This window comes from Quercus robur, chromosome 10, assembly GCF_932294415.1.
Source record: "Quercus robur chromosome 10, dhQueRobu3.1, whole genome shotgun sequence".
NCBI classification, from domain to species: Eukaryota; Viridiplantae; Streptophyta; class Magnoliopsida; order Fagales; family Fagaceae; genus Quercus; species Quercus robur.
In genome coordinates, this window is record NC_065543.1 from 1,641,024 (window position 1) to 1,659,434 (window position 18,411).

Consider the following 18,411-nt stretch of genomic DNA (forward strand, 5'->3'; position numbering starts at 1 on the left):
GAAAAAATGATGACTAAATTTTTTTTTTGACAACTTTTCAATTTCTTATAAAAAGTTTTCTAAAATAGATGATTAATGTATACTTTAACCGATTCATTACTAAAAATTAAAAACTAAGATTTTATTTATGTATACATAATATTAATAAATAATTAAATATAGCCGGACCCGTTATTGAAAATTAAAAACTAAGATTATATTTATGTATACATTATGTTAATAAATAATTAAATATACCTGTAAGGACACGATTATTTCACGGCCCAAGAATGACGTTGGGCTCGCACATGAAAGATCCCTCACAATATGATTTGTAGAGAGTGGGCTTAAAAGGCTGGCTTTTGATCACGGGGCGATGATCCGGTCCTGATTTTAGAGGAATTCATGTAGAAAAAGGGGTTGGGTTTGAACATTTAAGCCCTACAACGTCGTATCCTGAGGGGTTGGACTCCTCGGACTTGGTCCGAGGAGCATTAAGGTCTTCCTCCGGTTACCCGGCGGGGGATTTTTTTTCTGTGGTGTGCATACATCGTTAAGGTGTTTTCACCCATGGAGTCTTTCTCCTGGAGGTGGGATGGGAGGCTCTCCTTTTTTGGCCTCCCCCCCCCCTCCCTTTTTTTTATTACTTTACCTTTTCTTTTATACTATCCCACGTTCGCTGTCCTTCGTCCACGTGTAGGGTCAACCTTTCCAAGACTGATATTTGTCCCGTCAGTCTAATCCCAGAATCGTTGGGGGTGGTTGATAAAGCCGAAGAATCCGGTTCTGTTGGGTGCAGAGTCTTATCTGGGAAGGGTAGTAAGGGCAGCTTTCCCAAGATATTTTAGATCTTCTTTCAAATTTGTTCCTATATCTTTTTTTTACCCCTTTTCTCAATGGAGCTTTGGGTTTGCCGAGAACTAAACTGTCCTTGGCTGCATCTCCGGGCCATTTTGGGCCTTATATTTTTGAGCTTGGGCCATAACCTTTTTCGGCTTGGGCCTTTGGACTCCCCATGAGCAAGTGGGCCTGGCCCATAAATTATTGGGCCCCACAATAGCCCCTCAAAACCCTGTTGCCCGACTATTAGTTGGGGAGGAGGGTTTTGGTGACTTTGGGCCCACATCATGACTCGTTCAAATTCTGTACAGGAGACGTGCCAAGTCAAAGAGTTATCCCTTCGTTCGCGAGTACCCTGAAGTTTCAGCAATCAAAGCGCGTCTTCCCAAGGATCTTGAGATCCTACGGTTGTGGATGATGTGGGAAATTGAGCTAGAGCTGCCTTGTCTGCAGCGCGTCTTGGGAATCTGCTCAAGTTAAACTAAATGACCCCTCCTTACCCTTTATATAAGTGGGACAAGTGGTTGTTTTCCTGACACATAAACCCTTTCACTCTCTTTAGAATCGTAACCCTTTGTCCATACCCAGTTCCTTCTTCCGGTGTTACCTTCCCTTTGCGCCGTATGTTTGAGGCTTCGGTGGAGATGGAGGAACTTCACCCTCCACAGAGGCACCGGACCCTTCCAAGACGTAAAGTGGTGTGGTCTGGGCAAGGGAGGCACAGATTCAAGGTGTCTTCCCGCTTGGACATGGTGGGAACGGTACCCTCCCATCTTTTAGTCAAAATCCGAAGCAGGTTCTGGTCACGCTAGATTTTTGGTGTGTCAGAAGAAAGGTTCTCCGCCATCAGCGCCGTCTGCCTTGTCGCAGGCAAGTTTTGGTGTAGGCTCCTCAACTTCCGGCTCCCGGCACCTTCTCTTCGACGGTGTGGGTCTCAAGTTGGGCTCCCTGCACCTTTTCTTCAGCTGCGCTAGCCTGAAGTTGGGCGCTCTCTGCACCTTTTCTTCAATGGTGCAGGCCCCACGCCGGGTTCTTTTGCTGCCTGAGTTATGGGCATGTAAAAGTGTTGAGGAAGGACAAAGTCTTGAGCAGTAGCCAACCTCTCCTCTGGACTACCTCCTCGACCTTATCTTATTCTCTTGTATCTTTCTTTTAGATTATGTACTTAGTTATAAGCTGATTCCAGCTTTTCATTGTACGCTGTACTATCTTATTGTTTTAATGAAAGGGAAATTTATTTATTTGTTTTAAATATTTTTCTTTTTTGCAACACTACTTTGTGAATGGGTGTGCTCCATGTGTGTTTTTCTTCAATGATACTTAGAGCAGGAAACCTCAAAACATAGTCTAACTAATTTTAATTTACCGACACTACCAGGCATAATAACGATAATTCACAGTAAGTTAGACTTAGGAAACTAACCGAGATAGCAGCCGAATATTTCGTAATAAGTGCGAGGAGATCGTCCGAGAACGTTAAATTCTAAATAATTCACCCGAGGGGGTAACCGAGCAACAAGGGACTATGATTGTGTTTCTGGTAACATACTGTCTTTTATAGCATCAATCCCTTTGGTATTGAGAATCCAAGGGCAGACTTGAGAGTCCATGCAGTTCAGGAATTAACACAATTGTTAATGGAGAGTTCTCCTCGGATAGATTCTAAGGTCTATGTAATGTAGTTTTTCTTTTAAGTAGTTGGTTTCCCCATAGGCTTTAGTCCGAGGACCATGCGAGGCCTTAGTTCTGTCCAAAACTTTTTTGAGTACTTGGTTTCCCCATAGGCTTGAGTCCGAGGACCATGCGAGGCCTTGGTTCTGTTCAAAACTTTTTTGAGTACTTGGTTTCCCCATAGGCTTGAGTCCGAGGACCATGCGAGACCTTGATTCTGTTCAAAACTTTTTTCAGTACTTGGTTTCCCCATAGGCTTGAGTCCGAGGACCATGCGAGGCCTTGGTTCTGTTCAAAACTTTTTTGAGTACTTGGTTTCCTCATAGGCTTGAGTCCGAGGACCATGCAAGGCCTTGGTTCTGTCCAAAACTTTCTTTTTTGAGTACTTGGTTTTCCCATAGGCTTGAGTCCGAGGACTATGCAAGGCCTTGGTTCTGTCCAAAACTTTCTTTTTTGAGTACTTGGTTTCCCCATAAGCTTGAGTCCGAGGACCATGCAAGGCCTTGGTTCTGTCCAACACTTTTTGAGTACTTGGTTTCCCCATAGGCTTGAGCCCGAGGACCATGCAAGGCCTTGGTTCTGTCCAAAACTTTTTTGAGTACTTGGTTTCCCCATAGGCTTGAGTCCGAGGATCATACAAGGCCTTGGTTCTGTCCAAAACTTTCTTTTTTGAGTACTTGGTTTCCCCATAGGCTTGAGTCCGAGGACCATGCAAGGCCTTGGTTCTGTCCAACACTTTTTGAGTACTTGGTTTCCCCATAGGCTTGAGTCCGAGGACCATGCAAGGCCTTGGTTCTGTCCAAAACTTTTTGAGTACTTGGTTTCCCCATAGGCTTGAGTCCGAGGATCATGCAAGGCCTTGGTTCTGTTCAAAACTTGCGTTTTTTCTTTTGTGTACTTGGTTTCCCCATAGGCTTGAGTCCGAGGACCATGCAAGGCCTTGGTTCTGTCCAAAACTTGCGTTTTTTCTTTTGTGTACTTGGTTTCCCCATAGGCTTGAGTCCGAGGACCATGCAAGGCCTTGGTTCTGTCCAGAACTTGCGTTTTTTCTTTTGTGTACTTGGTTTCCCCATAGGCTTGAGTCCGAGGACCATGCAAGGCCTTAGTTCTGTCCAAAACTTGCGTTTTTTCTTTTGTGTACTTGGTTTTCCCATAGGCTTGAGTCCGAGGACTACGCAAGACCTTGGTTCTGTCCAAAACTTTTTTTTTTTTTAGTACTTTTTTGTACTTATTCGCTTTTTTCGCAGGTCAACCCCTTGACCATGGCGGGGAGAGTTGGCTTGAGGTCGGAAGCCCCTAGAGCTGCCCGGGCCGCTGGCGCTGCAGGACGTAGCCCCTAGCATAAGTTTATGTCGGAACAACAATTGCACGTCACTGGAGATGGGGGAAAACCCGCGAATCTCTGCTTGCTAAAGAGTTGACTCAAACGCCACCTGTGCCAACGCGCAAGCCTCCCCACAGACGGCGTCAATTGTAAGGACACGATTATTTCACGGCCCAAGAATGACGTTGGGCTCGCACATGAAAGATCCCTCACAATATGATTTGTAGAGAGTGGGCTTAAAAGGCTGGCTTTTGATCACAGGGCGATGATCCGGTCCTGATTTTAGAGGAATTCATGTAGAAAAAGGGGTTGGGTTTGAACATTTAAGCCCTACAGCGTCGTATTCTGAGGGGTTGGACTCCTCGGACTTGGTCCGAGGAGCATTAAGGTCTTCCCCCGATTACCCGGCGGGGGTTTTTTTTTCTGTGGTGTGCATACATCGTTAAGGTGTTTTCACCCATGGAGTCTTTCTCCTGGAAGTGGGATGGGAGGCTCTCCTTTTTTGGCCTCCCCCCCCCCCCCTTTTTTTTATTACTTTACCTTTTCTTTTATACTATCCCACGTTTGCTGTCCTTCGTCCACATGTAGGGTCAACCTTTCCAAGACTAATATTTGTCCCGTCAGTCTAATCCCAGAATCGTTGGGAGTGGTTGATAAAGCCGAAGAATCCGGCTCTGTTGGGTGCAGAGTCTTATCTGGGAAGGGTAGTAAGGGCAGCTTTCCCAAGATATTTTAGATCTTCTTTCAAATTTGTTCCTATACCTTTTTTTACCCCTCTTCTCAATGGAGCTTTGGGTCTGCCGAGGACTAAACTGTCCTCGGCTGCATCTCCGGACCATTTTGGGCCTTATATTTTTGAGCTTGGGCCATAACCTTTTTCGGCTTGGGCCTTTGGACTCCCCATGAGCAAGTGGGCCTGGTCCATAAATTATTGGGTCCCACAATAACCTTGTTATGCATTAAGAGGCATTAAGACTTAAGAGTGTTGTTTTTAGGGCAATAAGATGGTTTGATTTGTAGGGTATATGCCTGATATGGTTGGTACAGACATCCTCATTGAATTTTTTGCTTGAAAACTTATTACAAGAAGGAAGCATTATTATTTTATAACTAGAGCTATTACTTTTATTACGACAAGATACATGCCAAAAAAAAAAAAAAAAAATCTCTTTCAACTTGTTTGTCCCAGAAAATTAATTACGTTAAGTAATCACAAAGTCAATAGGATTCACAACCAACTAAATTGTCTCAAAAAAAAAAAAAAAAAAAAAAAAGGTTGTCCCAGAGGCTTTCATGGGGGCCATACAATAATGATACAACTTGAGAGGGACATAAGCCAAACAATCATCATCATTATTGACCTTAGATCAACCATTATACGTCTCCTATTGTGTTCACTGGATCTGCTTACGATAATGATGGAAAACAAAAAAAGAAAAAGAAAAAATTAATAGAAACTTTAAGGAGATTAGTTTAAGAAATATTTTTAAATGCTAGCTATGAAAAAATAAAAATAAAAATAAAATTTTTTTATGACTTTTTATATTTTCTTAAAAATTGTGTCAAAATTTCTTTAAAAAGTTCTTAATAATTGCTTTAAGGGTATTCATTAACAAAATCCAACAAAAAATACAACCATAAAAAAAACTCTCATCCAATAGGGGAAAAAATAGAACATAAGAATTTTTCCAATATTAATTTCTATATATTTTTTTTCTAGAATTGATTTATCACCTTGTTATTATTATTATTATTATATGCAGTTGGTCAATGTTGTCGCCTCGTCCACAAATTACCTACAAAAAGTGAATGAAAGAAATTGTAGGACCATCAGAGATGTACTACCAGGCCACTCTTTACTGCCTAAAGAGTATTTGATCACTTCATGCAAAAATTTCTATAAAAACTTTTTTTTTTACACAATTATTTTTCAGAAATACCCATATTAGATTCTATATTTTATTTCAATGAATATAATATTCATTGTTCTTCATTTAATTTTTACTATTTCAATAGAGGGGGAGAGAGAGAGAAAGAAAGAGAAGAAGCAAGATAAATGAATAAAACATTGATATGCAGATGAACAATAATCATGTATATTTACATGGTTATTATAGCTAGAACATAAATAGTTAAACATTATTGAGAAAGATTATTAAAGTAGAATGTACAAAATTTAGCCGTTAATCTATCATACATTAATTGATGCGAGTGCTCTTATCATTGACCAAATGATTTAGTAAATATTGGATTGGTAGGTGCTTGCAGGGAAAAGTGTGTATACCTTTCCTTGGGCCCCTTTTATGCTACTCAAGGGAGTGGAGTCCTCTGTCATTGAAGGTTGGACCTTGAATTTGAATTGCATCCAGTTTTGGAGGCTTATCCTGTAGCAATAACATGGATAAAGCTTCGGAAATCTCAATTGGGGGGTAGGTATAATTAAATTTGTTTCCATTCAGGGATTTGGTGGACCTCAACATTTTCTTGCTGCCTTAGTTGAATTAAATATTAATTACCTTTTAATAATTTAAACTTTTATATCGTGAACTAATTTCCTAAACCTGTAAATTCCCTTTCTACAGTCCGATTGGAACCTTGAAATCCATCCACCTTGTGCAAAATAGTGCATCAATCAAATCCAAAGTTTATTTTATTTTTATTTTTTCATAAAGTTTCAATCTATGATATCAGCTTCTAATGATGTATTTTGTATTATTAGATCAAGACATTAATCGATTTTTGGTATAAGCGAAAATTGAACTTCAGATCACTAATTCAATCATTAAAAACTTTTTTAGTTGAGTTAACTGGAACCCATGTCAAATCCAAGTTTTTTAGTTAATGACAAAAATGCTTGAAACATTTTTTTTATTAATCATAGACCAACTAGAAAGACAAATCCGTCTTGGAAAAAAAATTACTGAGACTTCTTTCGATGTGAACAGAATAAAAAAAAAATTCAAAAAAAAAAGGCGTCAATTATGCAAAACCAATTATGAAATGGAATGGGGAGAAAATGATCTCCATGTGTGGCTTTTACATGGAAATGTGTTGAGTTACGTAATGAATTTCTTCTATGACTTCAAATTATATCATGATCCTGCTGGTAGTTAAAACTTAAAATTCCAAATCGACATTTTTTTTGGGTCTTCTACAATTGGACAATTTGAAAGCTGGAGTATCATGCATGATTTTTAATAACATGCATGATGGATCTCTCGGATAGCTTTTGTAGCATTTAGATCTTTGGTAAAATCTTCCCTATGGAATTTCAGAATTAGAGGTAGTCAATAATTAAGGTGAGGGGGTAATCTGGTAAATGAAAGTGGGAATAGGTGGCCCTGAGAGTCTGTTTGGGATCCGGTTATTTTGTTGAAATTGAAAATTTTTTGTTAAAAGTACTGTAGATAAAGGTAAAAGTTAGTTGAAATAGTACTAAAAAGTACAGTAGAGCCCATAAATAGTAGCAAAAATTAGCTAAATAGTAAAATAAACTAACTTTTTAATTGGTAGCCAAACACACATTAAGTTTGAAGTTTGAGTTGCCCGGTTTTCGCACAAAAATGGAGGACGGTGCTGCACTCAATGGTATTGGTAGTAAGCACTCCAAAACTGAAGTTAGTGAGAATTGAATATATATTCAATTAAGTGTATGTTTAGATAGCGTCTTGCGCGTCTAGTGTCCAGCGTTTTTTGGTGGGTTCCGTCAATGTTTACGGAACCTGCAATTACTTTTATTTTTTATTTTTAGAAAAACAACTTTAAAACTGGGTCCCGCAGTATTATTCACACATTTAAAATTATTTTGTTATGATATTTTCAATTTTTAATTTTTAGTAATAAATAGTATCCAAACAAACCTTAAAACTCAGTTTTTGGATTTAAATGGTAAAAGCGTACCTCTTAATGAATAAGACGGTATTTATACCCCTTGGGCATGTGTCAGTCTTGGAGATCATCATGACCTAAGCAAACTTGGTGGTAGTAAGAGCATCTCCAACAGTCACTGTATCTCTATATTTAGCAAATAAAATGCTACTGTTCACACTTCAACCGGTTCTCTAAACACACAGATTCTCCAATTTTTTTTTTTTTTTGAAGTTGCTACAATACTTCTCTTCATTTAGAGAACATGGTAACAACTCCAAATCAATTTTTCTACTTAAAAAATTATCCCAACTACTATTATATCAATTCTTTCTCTCTCCTCCAGATTTTTTTTCTCTCTCTCATTCTCTCCGTTTCTCACATAATCCAAACACAAAACACAAAACAAAATCCAATTCTTAAAATAAAGTTGAATAAAAAACAAGCAAATATGGAAAAAAAAAAAAAAAAAAAAACGAAGAAGAAGAAGAAAGAAAAAGAAAGAACAAGTCGATCTGACCCAGCCTGGTGGTGGGGAGGACGACGAGCGGTGGTGGGGCGGAAGATGAGCGGCGGTGGCGGAGCGGAAGGCGCGGTAGAGCGAAGCCATCTAACTCATCTATTCTTTCTCTCTCTACCTCTTTCTCCGTGAGAAAGCTGGATAATGTGTTGGAATCAAGTAGAAAATGAAAAAAAAAAAAGAAAAGTTGAGAAAGAGAGTTGGAGAAAGAAAGACAGAGGGAGGTTCTGGAAAGTGGAAAGTAGAGAAAACAAAAAGGGAGAGGATAGGGATATATGGATATACCTATGTGGTGGAGAAAAATCAAGAGAAAAAAAAAAGAAAAAGAAAAAGAAACGTATGGATGATAGAAAGAAAGAAAGGAAAAATAATTTAAAAAAAAAAAGAAATGACAATTTAAAAATTCTACCACAATATTTGCATAATAAATTTTAAGTAACATATTGTTATTAACCAATATTGGTGAGTAAAAATATAATTTCAGCCGTGGGTTTTAAGTAACATATTGTTATTAACTAATATTGGTGAGTAAAAATATAATTTCAGTCGTGGGTTCAAATTAAAACTAGTAACAATTTTTCATATAAGATTTTTTTTTTTTTGAGAAACCTGCTTCATTAATAAATACCGAAATCAGCCAAAGTCGGCTAAAAGTACATCAACTACTTGTGGTGGAACATCCTCCATCCACACAGAAAAATCATCAACAAGTCTTGCATGTTTTGCTAAAAAATGAGCAACTGAGTTACCCAACCTACGGTTGTGAGAAAAGGAAACACAATTGCAAAAGGGTAAATAATGTTTAATAGACGAGATTAAATGGCCAAAAGAAGAAAAAGACTCCTCTTCCTTTCTCAAGGCAGAGATCACCACCTCTGAATCTCCCTCGACAATAAAAGAGGGTAGGTTGAGGTCCATAGCCAATGTGATTGCTTGAACTGCTGTTACAGCTTCGACTTCATCTGATGAGGATGAGAGCTTGATTTTCTCCGCCACAGAAGCAATCACCTTCCCTTGAGAGTCACAGACTATCACTCCCACCCCTTCTTCCTCCGTATCAGCAAACACTGCCCCATCGAAATTAATCTTCAGAAGTTGCGGAGGAGGAGGCTCCCATTTGGGTCTTAATCTTTGGTTTGGAGACACTTGTATCTGAGCTACCGGTTGCACCTGTATAAATTCTTGGAGCATTTGTTTGGCTGACGAAAGGACCTGAGATAGTAGGTATGGCTTGCTGCTAGTTCGTAATTGATTGCGCCGAGACCATATCGTCCATGCAATCACTGCGAACAAGTCTGGATCTTTTCCATTTTGCAACACGAAGTGAGCGAGCTCGTAGAAGTTAGAAAACTTCTTAGACCTGCAAAACAACCACAACGTGTTAGCTTCCCATATGGCTGAGAGTTCAGGACAATCCCATAAGGCATGGTAACCATCCTCGGCCTCCAAATTGCATTGGCAGCACATGTCTTCAGCTATGACTTTCCTGCAGACCAGATTCTTCTTCACCGGTAAAGCTTCCTTACATGCCCTCCAAAGGAAGTTTTTGACCTTGTTCGGCACCGAGAGACCCCATATTCGACGCCAAATGTTTGAGGTTACTGCTTGAGACTGAGAAGATGGCCGAGGACCTGCTTTTTCCTGGGCTAGAAACCGATATCCGGACTTCATTGTATATACTCCATTAGAAACATGAGGCCAAATGAGTTTATCCTCGACATTGGTGGGACTCAGTGGGATTTTCAATATCAACTCAGCTTCCAAAGGAGCAAAGAAACCAGCTACAACGTTTCTATCTCAGCTCCTATATGATGGATTGATGAGACAATCCACTGTAGCATCATAAAGACTCTCTATGACTGGAGATAAAATTCTTGGGTGCTTAAGACTAGGCAGCCAAGGGTATTCCCATATCTTAATGGACTCTCCGTTGCCCACTCTCCAACGGGCCCCTCTCCACAATACCACCCTACCCTTGAGTAAACTACTCCATGCATAGGACCCACTAGAGTTATTTGGGGCTTCCATAAATGAGCAATCTGGGAAAATTTTGCTCTTACGAAAAATGTTGTGAATATAATATTTTTCATTGAAAAATATAATTGTTGGGAATGAATATATAAATGATGATAAAAAAAGAATAAAGAATGAATGAAAAAATAATATTTAAATGAGATAGAGAATATAATAGAGAATCAGTTAGAAAGTGTATTTGAAAAATGGGTAGGTAAAAGTTAAACATCACTGTTTATTCTCCAAATAATACAAAAATTTGGAGAAGCTGCTGGAGGTGCCTTAACTGTACCAATTATAAGTACAAGCTATACTTGCCTCGACAGGCTGAGCACTCTTCCTAGCTAGTTGGGAACCCCGCTAAGGGACAAGTTATATCACATTTGATGCCAAGGAAAAAAACTTGGTGGTGGTAACGGTACTGTTTATACGTACAATATCACTTGTAGTACCATCCTTGGTGTGTGCAATTACCAAAATGACCTTGAGCTTTTATCATCCACACACACATGCAAGAAAAGACTTCGGAGCCACAGATTTGGTATTGGTCAAATAGCTCCAACGTCTAGTTAACAAGTTATCAATAGAAATAATTAATCTAATTAGAGTTAAAGTAGTTTCATACTTGTTTTTTATCATGATTTGCCTTCATATAGATTCTTTTGTATGGTAATTCTTTACTTTTAGTCATTATTCACTGTGGTTTTAATTTTCCTTAATGGTGGATATAACTGCCCCCATCATATCCATAATTATAAGTACATGTAAATTATACTTCCCATAATGGGGAGTAACAATCTCTCTAGACTTGGTGCTCAGGCCTTGGTACTTAATTGGTCGTATTACTTAATTAAGGGATTGAATAACGCAAAATGATTGTCAAAAAAGGATAAAAGTGAGGGACATTGGTGTAGTATTGGCCTAATATCTCCGATACTTAAATTAAAAAAGTTCTTAATAATAAGAATTAATACAATGAAAGTGAAAGTAGTCTCATAACTATCCTTAATTAACTCATCCCAAAAAAAAAAAAAAAAAACTATCCTTAATTAAGATTCCTCTTTGTAGTTTGTATAGGTTATTTTTGGTGCGTACTTTTACTTGGTTGGGTTTTTCCCTACTCAAATTTTATAATCAATTTGGTAATCGAAATATAATATGACTTAGAACGATAATGTGACCTAAATGATCTTTTTCTAATTGAGTTATTCTCTCATGTTCTAAATAAAGTATCAATAATTTGAATTAGATACCTCAAAATGATTGAAAATTAAATCATCGAGGTGCTTTCATAGTTTCGTGCACAATCTTTCTTCCGAAATAGGATATCCACGTGGATTATCTTAATCCAAAAATATGCTGCAATAAATTATTTTTGATATGAATATTGTGCTACATTTAAACTTTTTCTTTATGGGTAGACCCGGAGATTTTTCGAAGATTGTGCACAATATTTTATATATCTATGTGTAAAAAATTGTCGTATTGGTATGTCGAAGCTTTCAAAACTTCCAATGATATAAGAAAGTGACGCTATTTTTAGAAGTCGCTCTAAAAGGCAGTTGGGGTGCTTCGTAGAAGTTGCCTATAGAGGACAAAATCACTAAACGATAATGCATAAAACAAAAACATCCTTGTGTAATCCATTAGAGTTAGAAAAAGTAAAGCTAACTGCGTGTTTGTTTCAACTGTTTATCTAATTTTTGTTGAAATTTTTTTATTAAAATTGTGCTAAAATATATTTATATTTTGAAAAAAAAATAAAAATTTATAAAACTGTACATAAAAGTTAAAAAACTAAAAATTAAGTTTATAAACTGATGCAAAACAAATAACTGTGGGTTCGAATAATGTCTTAATCAATGTATTGTTACCATGATTATAAGTGATAACCCATCAAAATACGAGTGATATATATTATAAAAAAAAAAAAAGACATTGCTTGAAAAATGTTCTAAAAGGAACTCCACCCAACCAGACTTTGATGATAAGGTATCTATTCTGTCATTTCTGTGGCCCCATGGAAAACCCATACCGCACAATATATAATGTTCAAAAGGTCAATCAAAAAGTAATTGTGTGGGGACTGAGAGTAACATTGTTTAAATAAAAAATATCTTAGATCACAAGCAGCCATATGTCATGGTTAATTGTCTTCTCTGTCCCTTCTAGCTAGTTCTCGAATAATCAAAGTCGATCAAGATACCTTAATATGTCCATATGTAATGTCTATGTAAGCCTCATTCATCATGCATGCTCATTTAACCGTTGGCCTAATATTGCTGACTTTTTAACATTTTCCTGTTGTTTTTATTATCTATTTATATTAATCAATACACTACATGCCAGAGTGTTCATATTACATTTTCGACGTTATCATTATCATTTTCAATCTACGAGTTGATATGTACCTAAAATTTGTTTGGGGACGATGACTTATGATCATGCAACCATGCTAAGTAGAGACGGGTGTTTTTTTCTTTTGCAAAGTGCATCCTTTATTGACTGGTCTGGCCGGCTAAAATTTCATTCTTTGACGTTAAATTGCTGAAGTGTTACATATGATACCATAAATCAAAGCAACAGTAATTGAGAAAGATAACAAGTTGGATATGCTGTCATATAGCCAACCATCTTAGGGTTTGTTTGGGTTTCGTTTATTTTGTTGAAACTGAAATTTTTTGCTGAAAATACTATAGATAAATATAACAGTTAGTTGAAATAGTATAATAAGATTCATGAATAGTATTAAAAAGTACAGTAGAGCTCATAAATAATAGTAAAAATAAACTGAATAATAAAATAAATTGACAAAATTAATTATAACAAACGGACACATAGTAAACCATTCTTTAATTTCAATTCCAAAAGGTTGGAAAGGAAGTAAGCAAAGGGTCTCAGAATTTGAACCCAAAAAAAAAAAAAAAAAAGAGATCAAGTTTTTAAATCGATTATTAGGGTATAGTTTAAAGCACTCATAGCAGTGGTGCTATATAGGTATAATGCTAAAATTTAGCTTCACAAACACAAAAAGGTTGCGGCAGCAGTGGAGCTAAATCTAAAAATTTTAGCTCCACTGCTACAGTGCACATCTATTTATAGATATGTACTGTTCATGAGAGTGAAAAAAATATATATTATTTTATTCTTCCCCACCCATTAAAAAATTACTTAATTCTCTCTCTCTCTCTCTCTCTCTCTCTCCTCTCACCGTCGATCGCCTCACCGTCCCAAGCAGTCGATCGCCTTACCGTCCTAAGTCGTCGATCGCCTCACCGTCACTCTCCTCTCTACCGACCTAGCTCACGGACCCACCCCTTCTGCCGACCCAGCTCGCCGACGTTGTGCTTGTTTGTGATTGGTGATTGTTGATTTTGTTTGTGATTATTGATTTTGTTTGGTTTGGGTTGAAGAAAAAAATTGGGAGATTTGGGTTTTTTTTTTTTTTTCTTGCTGTGGACTGGTGGTGGTGTTGGTGGTGGTTGTGGCTGTGGTTGTAGCTGTGGCTAACGGTAGAGGTGGTTGTGATTGGTACTGTGAATTTTTGTGTGTAGTGGGATATATTATTTTATTGTAGTGGTTCTATTATTTTATTATGTTAAAAACTAAAATAGATCCACTGTTACAGCATATGTAGATAAAATAGATAAAATAACTTTTGATAGAGTTAAATTGCTAAATTTTTAACTCTACTGTGCATGTTCTAATGAGCCCAATGAAAAGAGGTTTCTTATTTAACATGCATGGTTAACCCACTGACAAGAAGTCCACAATAGCATGTGAGAAGTAGGAAATGACATTGACTGGTGGGACCCTGTCATCTAACCACGTGTACAATGTGTTAGGTTTCATGGTCAGAGGAACCTTATACTCTCTCTACTCCGTAACCATCGTTGTCTAGTCAAAGTTGGACGATCAAAACCCTTTATGAGAATGGAGTCCAGCCTAAACTAGGACCCACGACTATTAGTCCCAAGGAAAATCAGACGCCAACTTCATTTTGCTCCGAGGCACATATATAGGTTGAATTGGAGCAAAGCCAACTCTGAATCAGCAATTGTGATTTTGATCATACCATGCAACTGTTCACAAAGTAAATTATTTCTAACTCTTAATAGATGAGACACTGTAATTTGTTACAGTAAGTTATAATTAAAATAACGTCACTTTTATTATGTAACAATTATGACAAATAATATTAATATTGACTTTGAATATATTGTGTTTTAAAGTTATTGATATTTGTTTTATGATTATAGAACCTAAGGGACTACAAAAAAAATTATTAAAAGCTTTTATTTCAAGATTCCATATATGAACAGATTGATTTACCCCAAGTCTTGGGAACTCAAAATAGAGACCAATCGATTACATCTCGGATATGCATCACAACATCATGCCCTCATATATTATTCAGATATAATTTGTTCTCACTGACCCAAAAAAGTAAAAAATAGAAAAAAATGTGTAGCTACACTTTTTCGTTTGGATTAAATTTAACAAGTAACCCGACAGTACTCAACAATGGAAGCTTTAATATGTTCTTCCATGTGGTGTGCACACACCCATTACTAAAAAGATAAGGACAAAGCTAATCTTAACCAACATTATTTCTTGACCCACACATGGAATTTATATTATATTATGTACACAAATGGTTCATGAACATGTAATCTTAGTTATAGGCAACTCTCTGGCACAAGTACTCCACTGCTTGTTCCACCAATGTTCTTACATGATGATGTTGTTGCCCTATTGTTGTAAGTAAGCTTGATGTCTCGCAATTTGATCCCTCTGCAAGGACTACTTGGACTGCAATAAAATGTCACAGCCTCTGCTGTAGCTGATGTGCCTTGTATATTTCTATATGTCACTTCACTAATCTTCACACCCGAGCTCTATTAAGAAAAGCATAGAATTAATGAAGAGCATGAAATATATAATCGACCTCCATTGTTGAATGTACAGCTATATTATCATAAAAAGATCATGGTTAATAATTTACCTGTAGAGGACAACCTTGGTTGTCAGGGCAATAATTCTGATCAATGATTATGGGGTTCTCAACATTTCTCATAACAATGTTTTGGAAAAGAATGTTCCGAACAAAACCATTGCTGGGCCTGGCCCAGGACTTGATCCTTAATCCATTGTCTGATCCAGTGAATACTGCATTCGTTAACGTTACATTTTGGACGCCAGCTTCGTTGAGTTCCCTGGCCAAGCTACCAATGCTGTAACAGGCACAACAAACGTATATAATCAATTTGATATTAATGCATGTTGTTGGTGACTTTTGCCATGAATATCTTTATTTTAATCAGCCAAAAAAATATTATTTAGAATTTGAAGTTTTCATCCTAATATTTATTAATAATCTTGGGCCTGTAAGGCCCCAATGTTATGACTATGGTAGGGCTTGCAATGCCTCTGACTCCATAATTAGACTGGGCCTCGCTCGATGGATTGTCTGACCAATTTTTTTTTTTTTAACAAATAGGAAATTATTATTAGAGATATTAAAAATATTAAAATATAATTTTTATTATAATTAATTAATTAGTAAATTTCTATTTGATTTTTTTTTTTTTTTGGAGAAACAAAGGCATGCTCAAGAGAGATGAAATGGTATTTTAAGATAAAAGCACACCACAAGCTCTACTTAAAAGCCATAATAAATTGCTATTTGATTTGAGTGCATAGACAGAATGTAAATTTGTAAATATTTTGTAGTAAAATCCATACCTAATGTTATTATTATTGTTATTTTTGTATAGGTTAATTTTAAGAATATATCTGCTTACGTACCTTACACCATGACCAGGGCCACATTTAATGTTGCTCATCAACAAGTTGTTTGTGCCTGGACCGATTGATATGCAATCGTCTCCAGTTTGCATGGTGCTTCCCTTGATTGTAACTCCGGTCGAGGTCTGCACATGAATGCCATCTGTGTTTGGGCTTAGGTCGGGAGCGATAAGCTTCACATTTTGGACCACCACATTGTTGCAGCTGTTGATTACAAGGTGAGTAAGCTGACTGTTGATCGACGTTAAGCCACTGACCACAATATTGTTTGCCCAATTGAATGTTATTGACTGCATTGACACACAAATTGCATTGTTAAAATAAGTTATAGGAATTTATTGATATATACAAGAACATTAATATGCTCATCAGTCCACTTAATTTTCGAAATTCAATATAACTTTTGTGCAATTCAACTAGGGAAGGAGGCAGAAAAACTATTGATAAGAGAAGTCAGACTGTAATCTCAATATATATACACACAAGTACATGTTTACTTAAAAAAATCTCAATGACAAAATTTCATAATTTATAAGAAAAAAGTAAATAAAAAAAAGAAATGGTCAGAACTAATTAGTGGGCTTAAAGTCAATTAGCTTGTTTTCAAATCTTCAAAATATGACAAAATAACACTTGCCTTTTTTTCCGGAATAAAAATCAGTTGTTTTATTTTGAGTGTTACATTTTATATTAATTAATCACATCTTGTAACTTTTTTAAAGAACAATAATCAAATTTAAAAATAAAAATAAAAATTAGACACAATATTCTGCGATTGATAAAACATAAAGCAGAACAGATAATTTCTACTATTTTTTGGATGTTATAGTTATGTAATTAATGTACCCTAGCACCAACTGGGCAACTTTTTCCAGAATTCCTGCAAGCCCAAAAGCCAGCTCCCTTTGCATCCAAAGCGCCACCATAAACTGCCACTCTATCAACCTTAATGAACAAAATCCAGTACCCTGAATTCCCAAGTGCACGATAGTCTGTTGGAGCCACAAGTGTTCCGTCAATCTTAACTGTAATTCTGTTCTTGCATGGCCCTCTAAAAACAGTTGCTTTTAGCAAGAACCTTCCCTTTGGGATGTAAATGGTGGAGGCTATGGCTGAGTTACAAGCTGATTGCCATGCCTTGAGGAATGCTTCTGTTGCCTCAGTTTTCCCATCTGGCTTTGCACCAAAACTGATCACATTATAGGCTGCATTTGATGATTGAACAAAGAAGGATATGAAGAAAATGAAGAGAAAAACACGAGAGAAAGTAAGCTTAGCCATTTCTATTATTATTACTTTTTAACCTTTGAGAGAGGTAGTTGGTATGAAACGGAATTGGCAGTTAGGGGTATTTAAATACAGTGCATGCCATTCTTTTTATGCTTCTATTTGTCAACATACTTTTGTTTAATATTGATTTTAGAAATCAAGCAAAGAAAAGTGTTATTGGCACGTTATCAAGTACATGAAGGTATATATGATATGTACGGTGACATGTGATAAGGTATGAATCCCGGAAAGAATGGAAGGAAGAGTACATGTGAATATTTCTCTGGTTATGTTTTAACAATGAGTATAAAACAAATCTGATATATTGCAGAAAGCATTTGTATGCATGCATCTCAAGGAAGAGTTTTTTGGGTTCAAAACCTTCTCATTTTGGTGATTGGCCATATATATATACATATATATATATATATATATATATATATATATTGGTAGTATTGATAAAAAAAGAAAAGAAAAAAGAGACCTAGTTAATATTTATTATTAATTTGGATTTTATCTATTTGATGAATTGTTTGAAATTAAATCATTATGTAATTACGAGGGTAAATGAATTGAATTGTTTATGAACTATTTGGATTCAATTCAAAGTTTGTTTATATTTGATTATTTAGCAAAAGAGTCAAGCTAAAATTCATGTTTAAGCTTTGACTGTTGAATGAGCTAAACTCAAAAATTATATTATGTTGATTTAAGTAGAAATAATAACATATGTTTAGATATATATATATATGTGTGTGTATTTATATAGTCTTGAGATTAGATTATAATTTTATAAATAGTAAGTTAATAAGATATATTATTATTTGTAATTTTTTTATTATGTAAATAATTTATTTTATAATAAAATTATAAATGATTTAAATAATACAACAATGGTGAATCTCAATTTTATAATTTAATAAATGATAGTCATTTTATCTAAATAATTGAACAATTATAAATTCAAGTATAATTGAATTTAGTCTAACTAATTGATCAAGCTCAATTTTTATTCTTGAGGTTTATTATATATGAAGAAAGCATAAATTAACCAAGTAACACTTGACCAAGCTCAAATTTGTTTAAAAATAACATGAATAAAGCAACAAAATGTTATTTA

General features: G+C 36.0%; 1 protein-coding gene across 1 annotated transcript; it reads right to left on the reverse strand.

Annotated features, from left to right (window-relative positions):
• Window positions 1–14,609: 14,609 nt before the first annotated feature.
• LOC126702166 (polygalacturonase-like) lies at window positions 14,610–17,327 on the reverse strand. The gene is made up of 4 exons (XM_050400824.1): window positions 16,869–17,327; window positions 16,023–16,312; window positions 15,220–15,448; window positions 14,610–15,112 (listed from the first exon to the last, which is right to left on the reverse strand). Exons 1-4 carry the CDS (start codon window positions 17,301–17,303, stop codon window positions 14,894–14,896), a joined length of 1,173 nt encoding a protein of 390 aa, XP_050256781.1. The 5' UTR covers window positions 17,304–17,327; the 3' UTR covers window positions 14,610–14,893.
• Window positions 17,328–18,411: the final 1,084 nt, after the last annotated feature.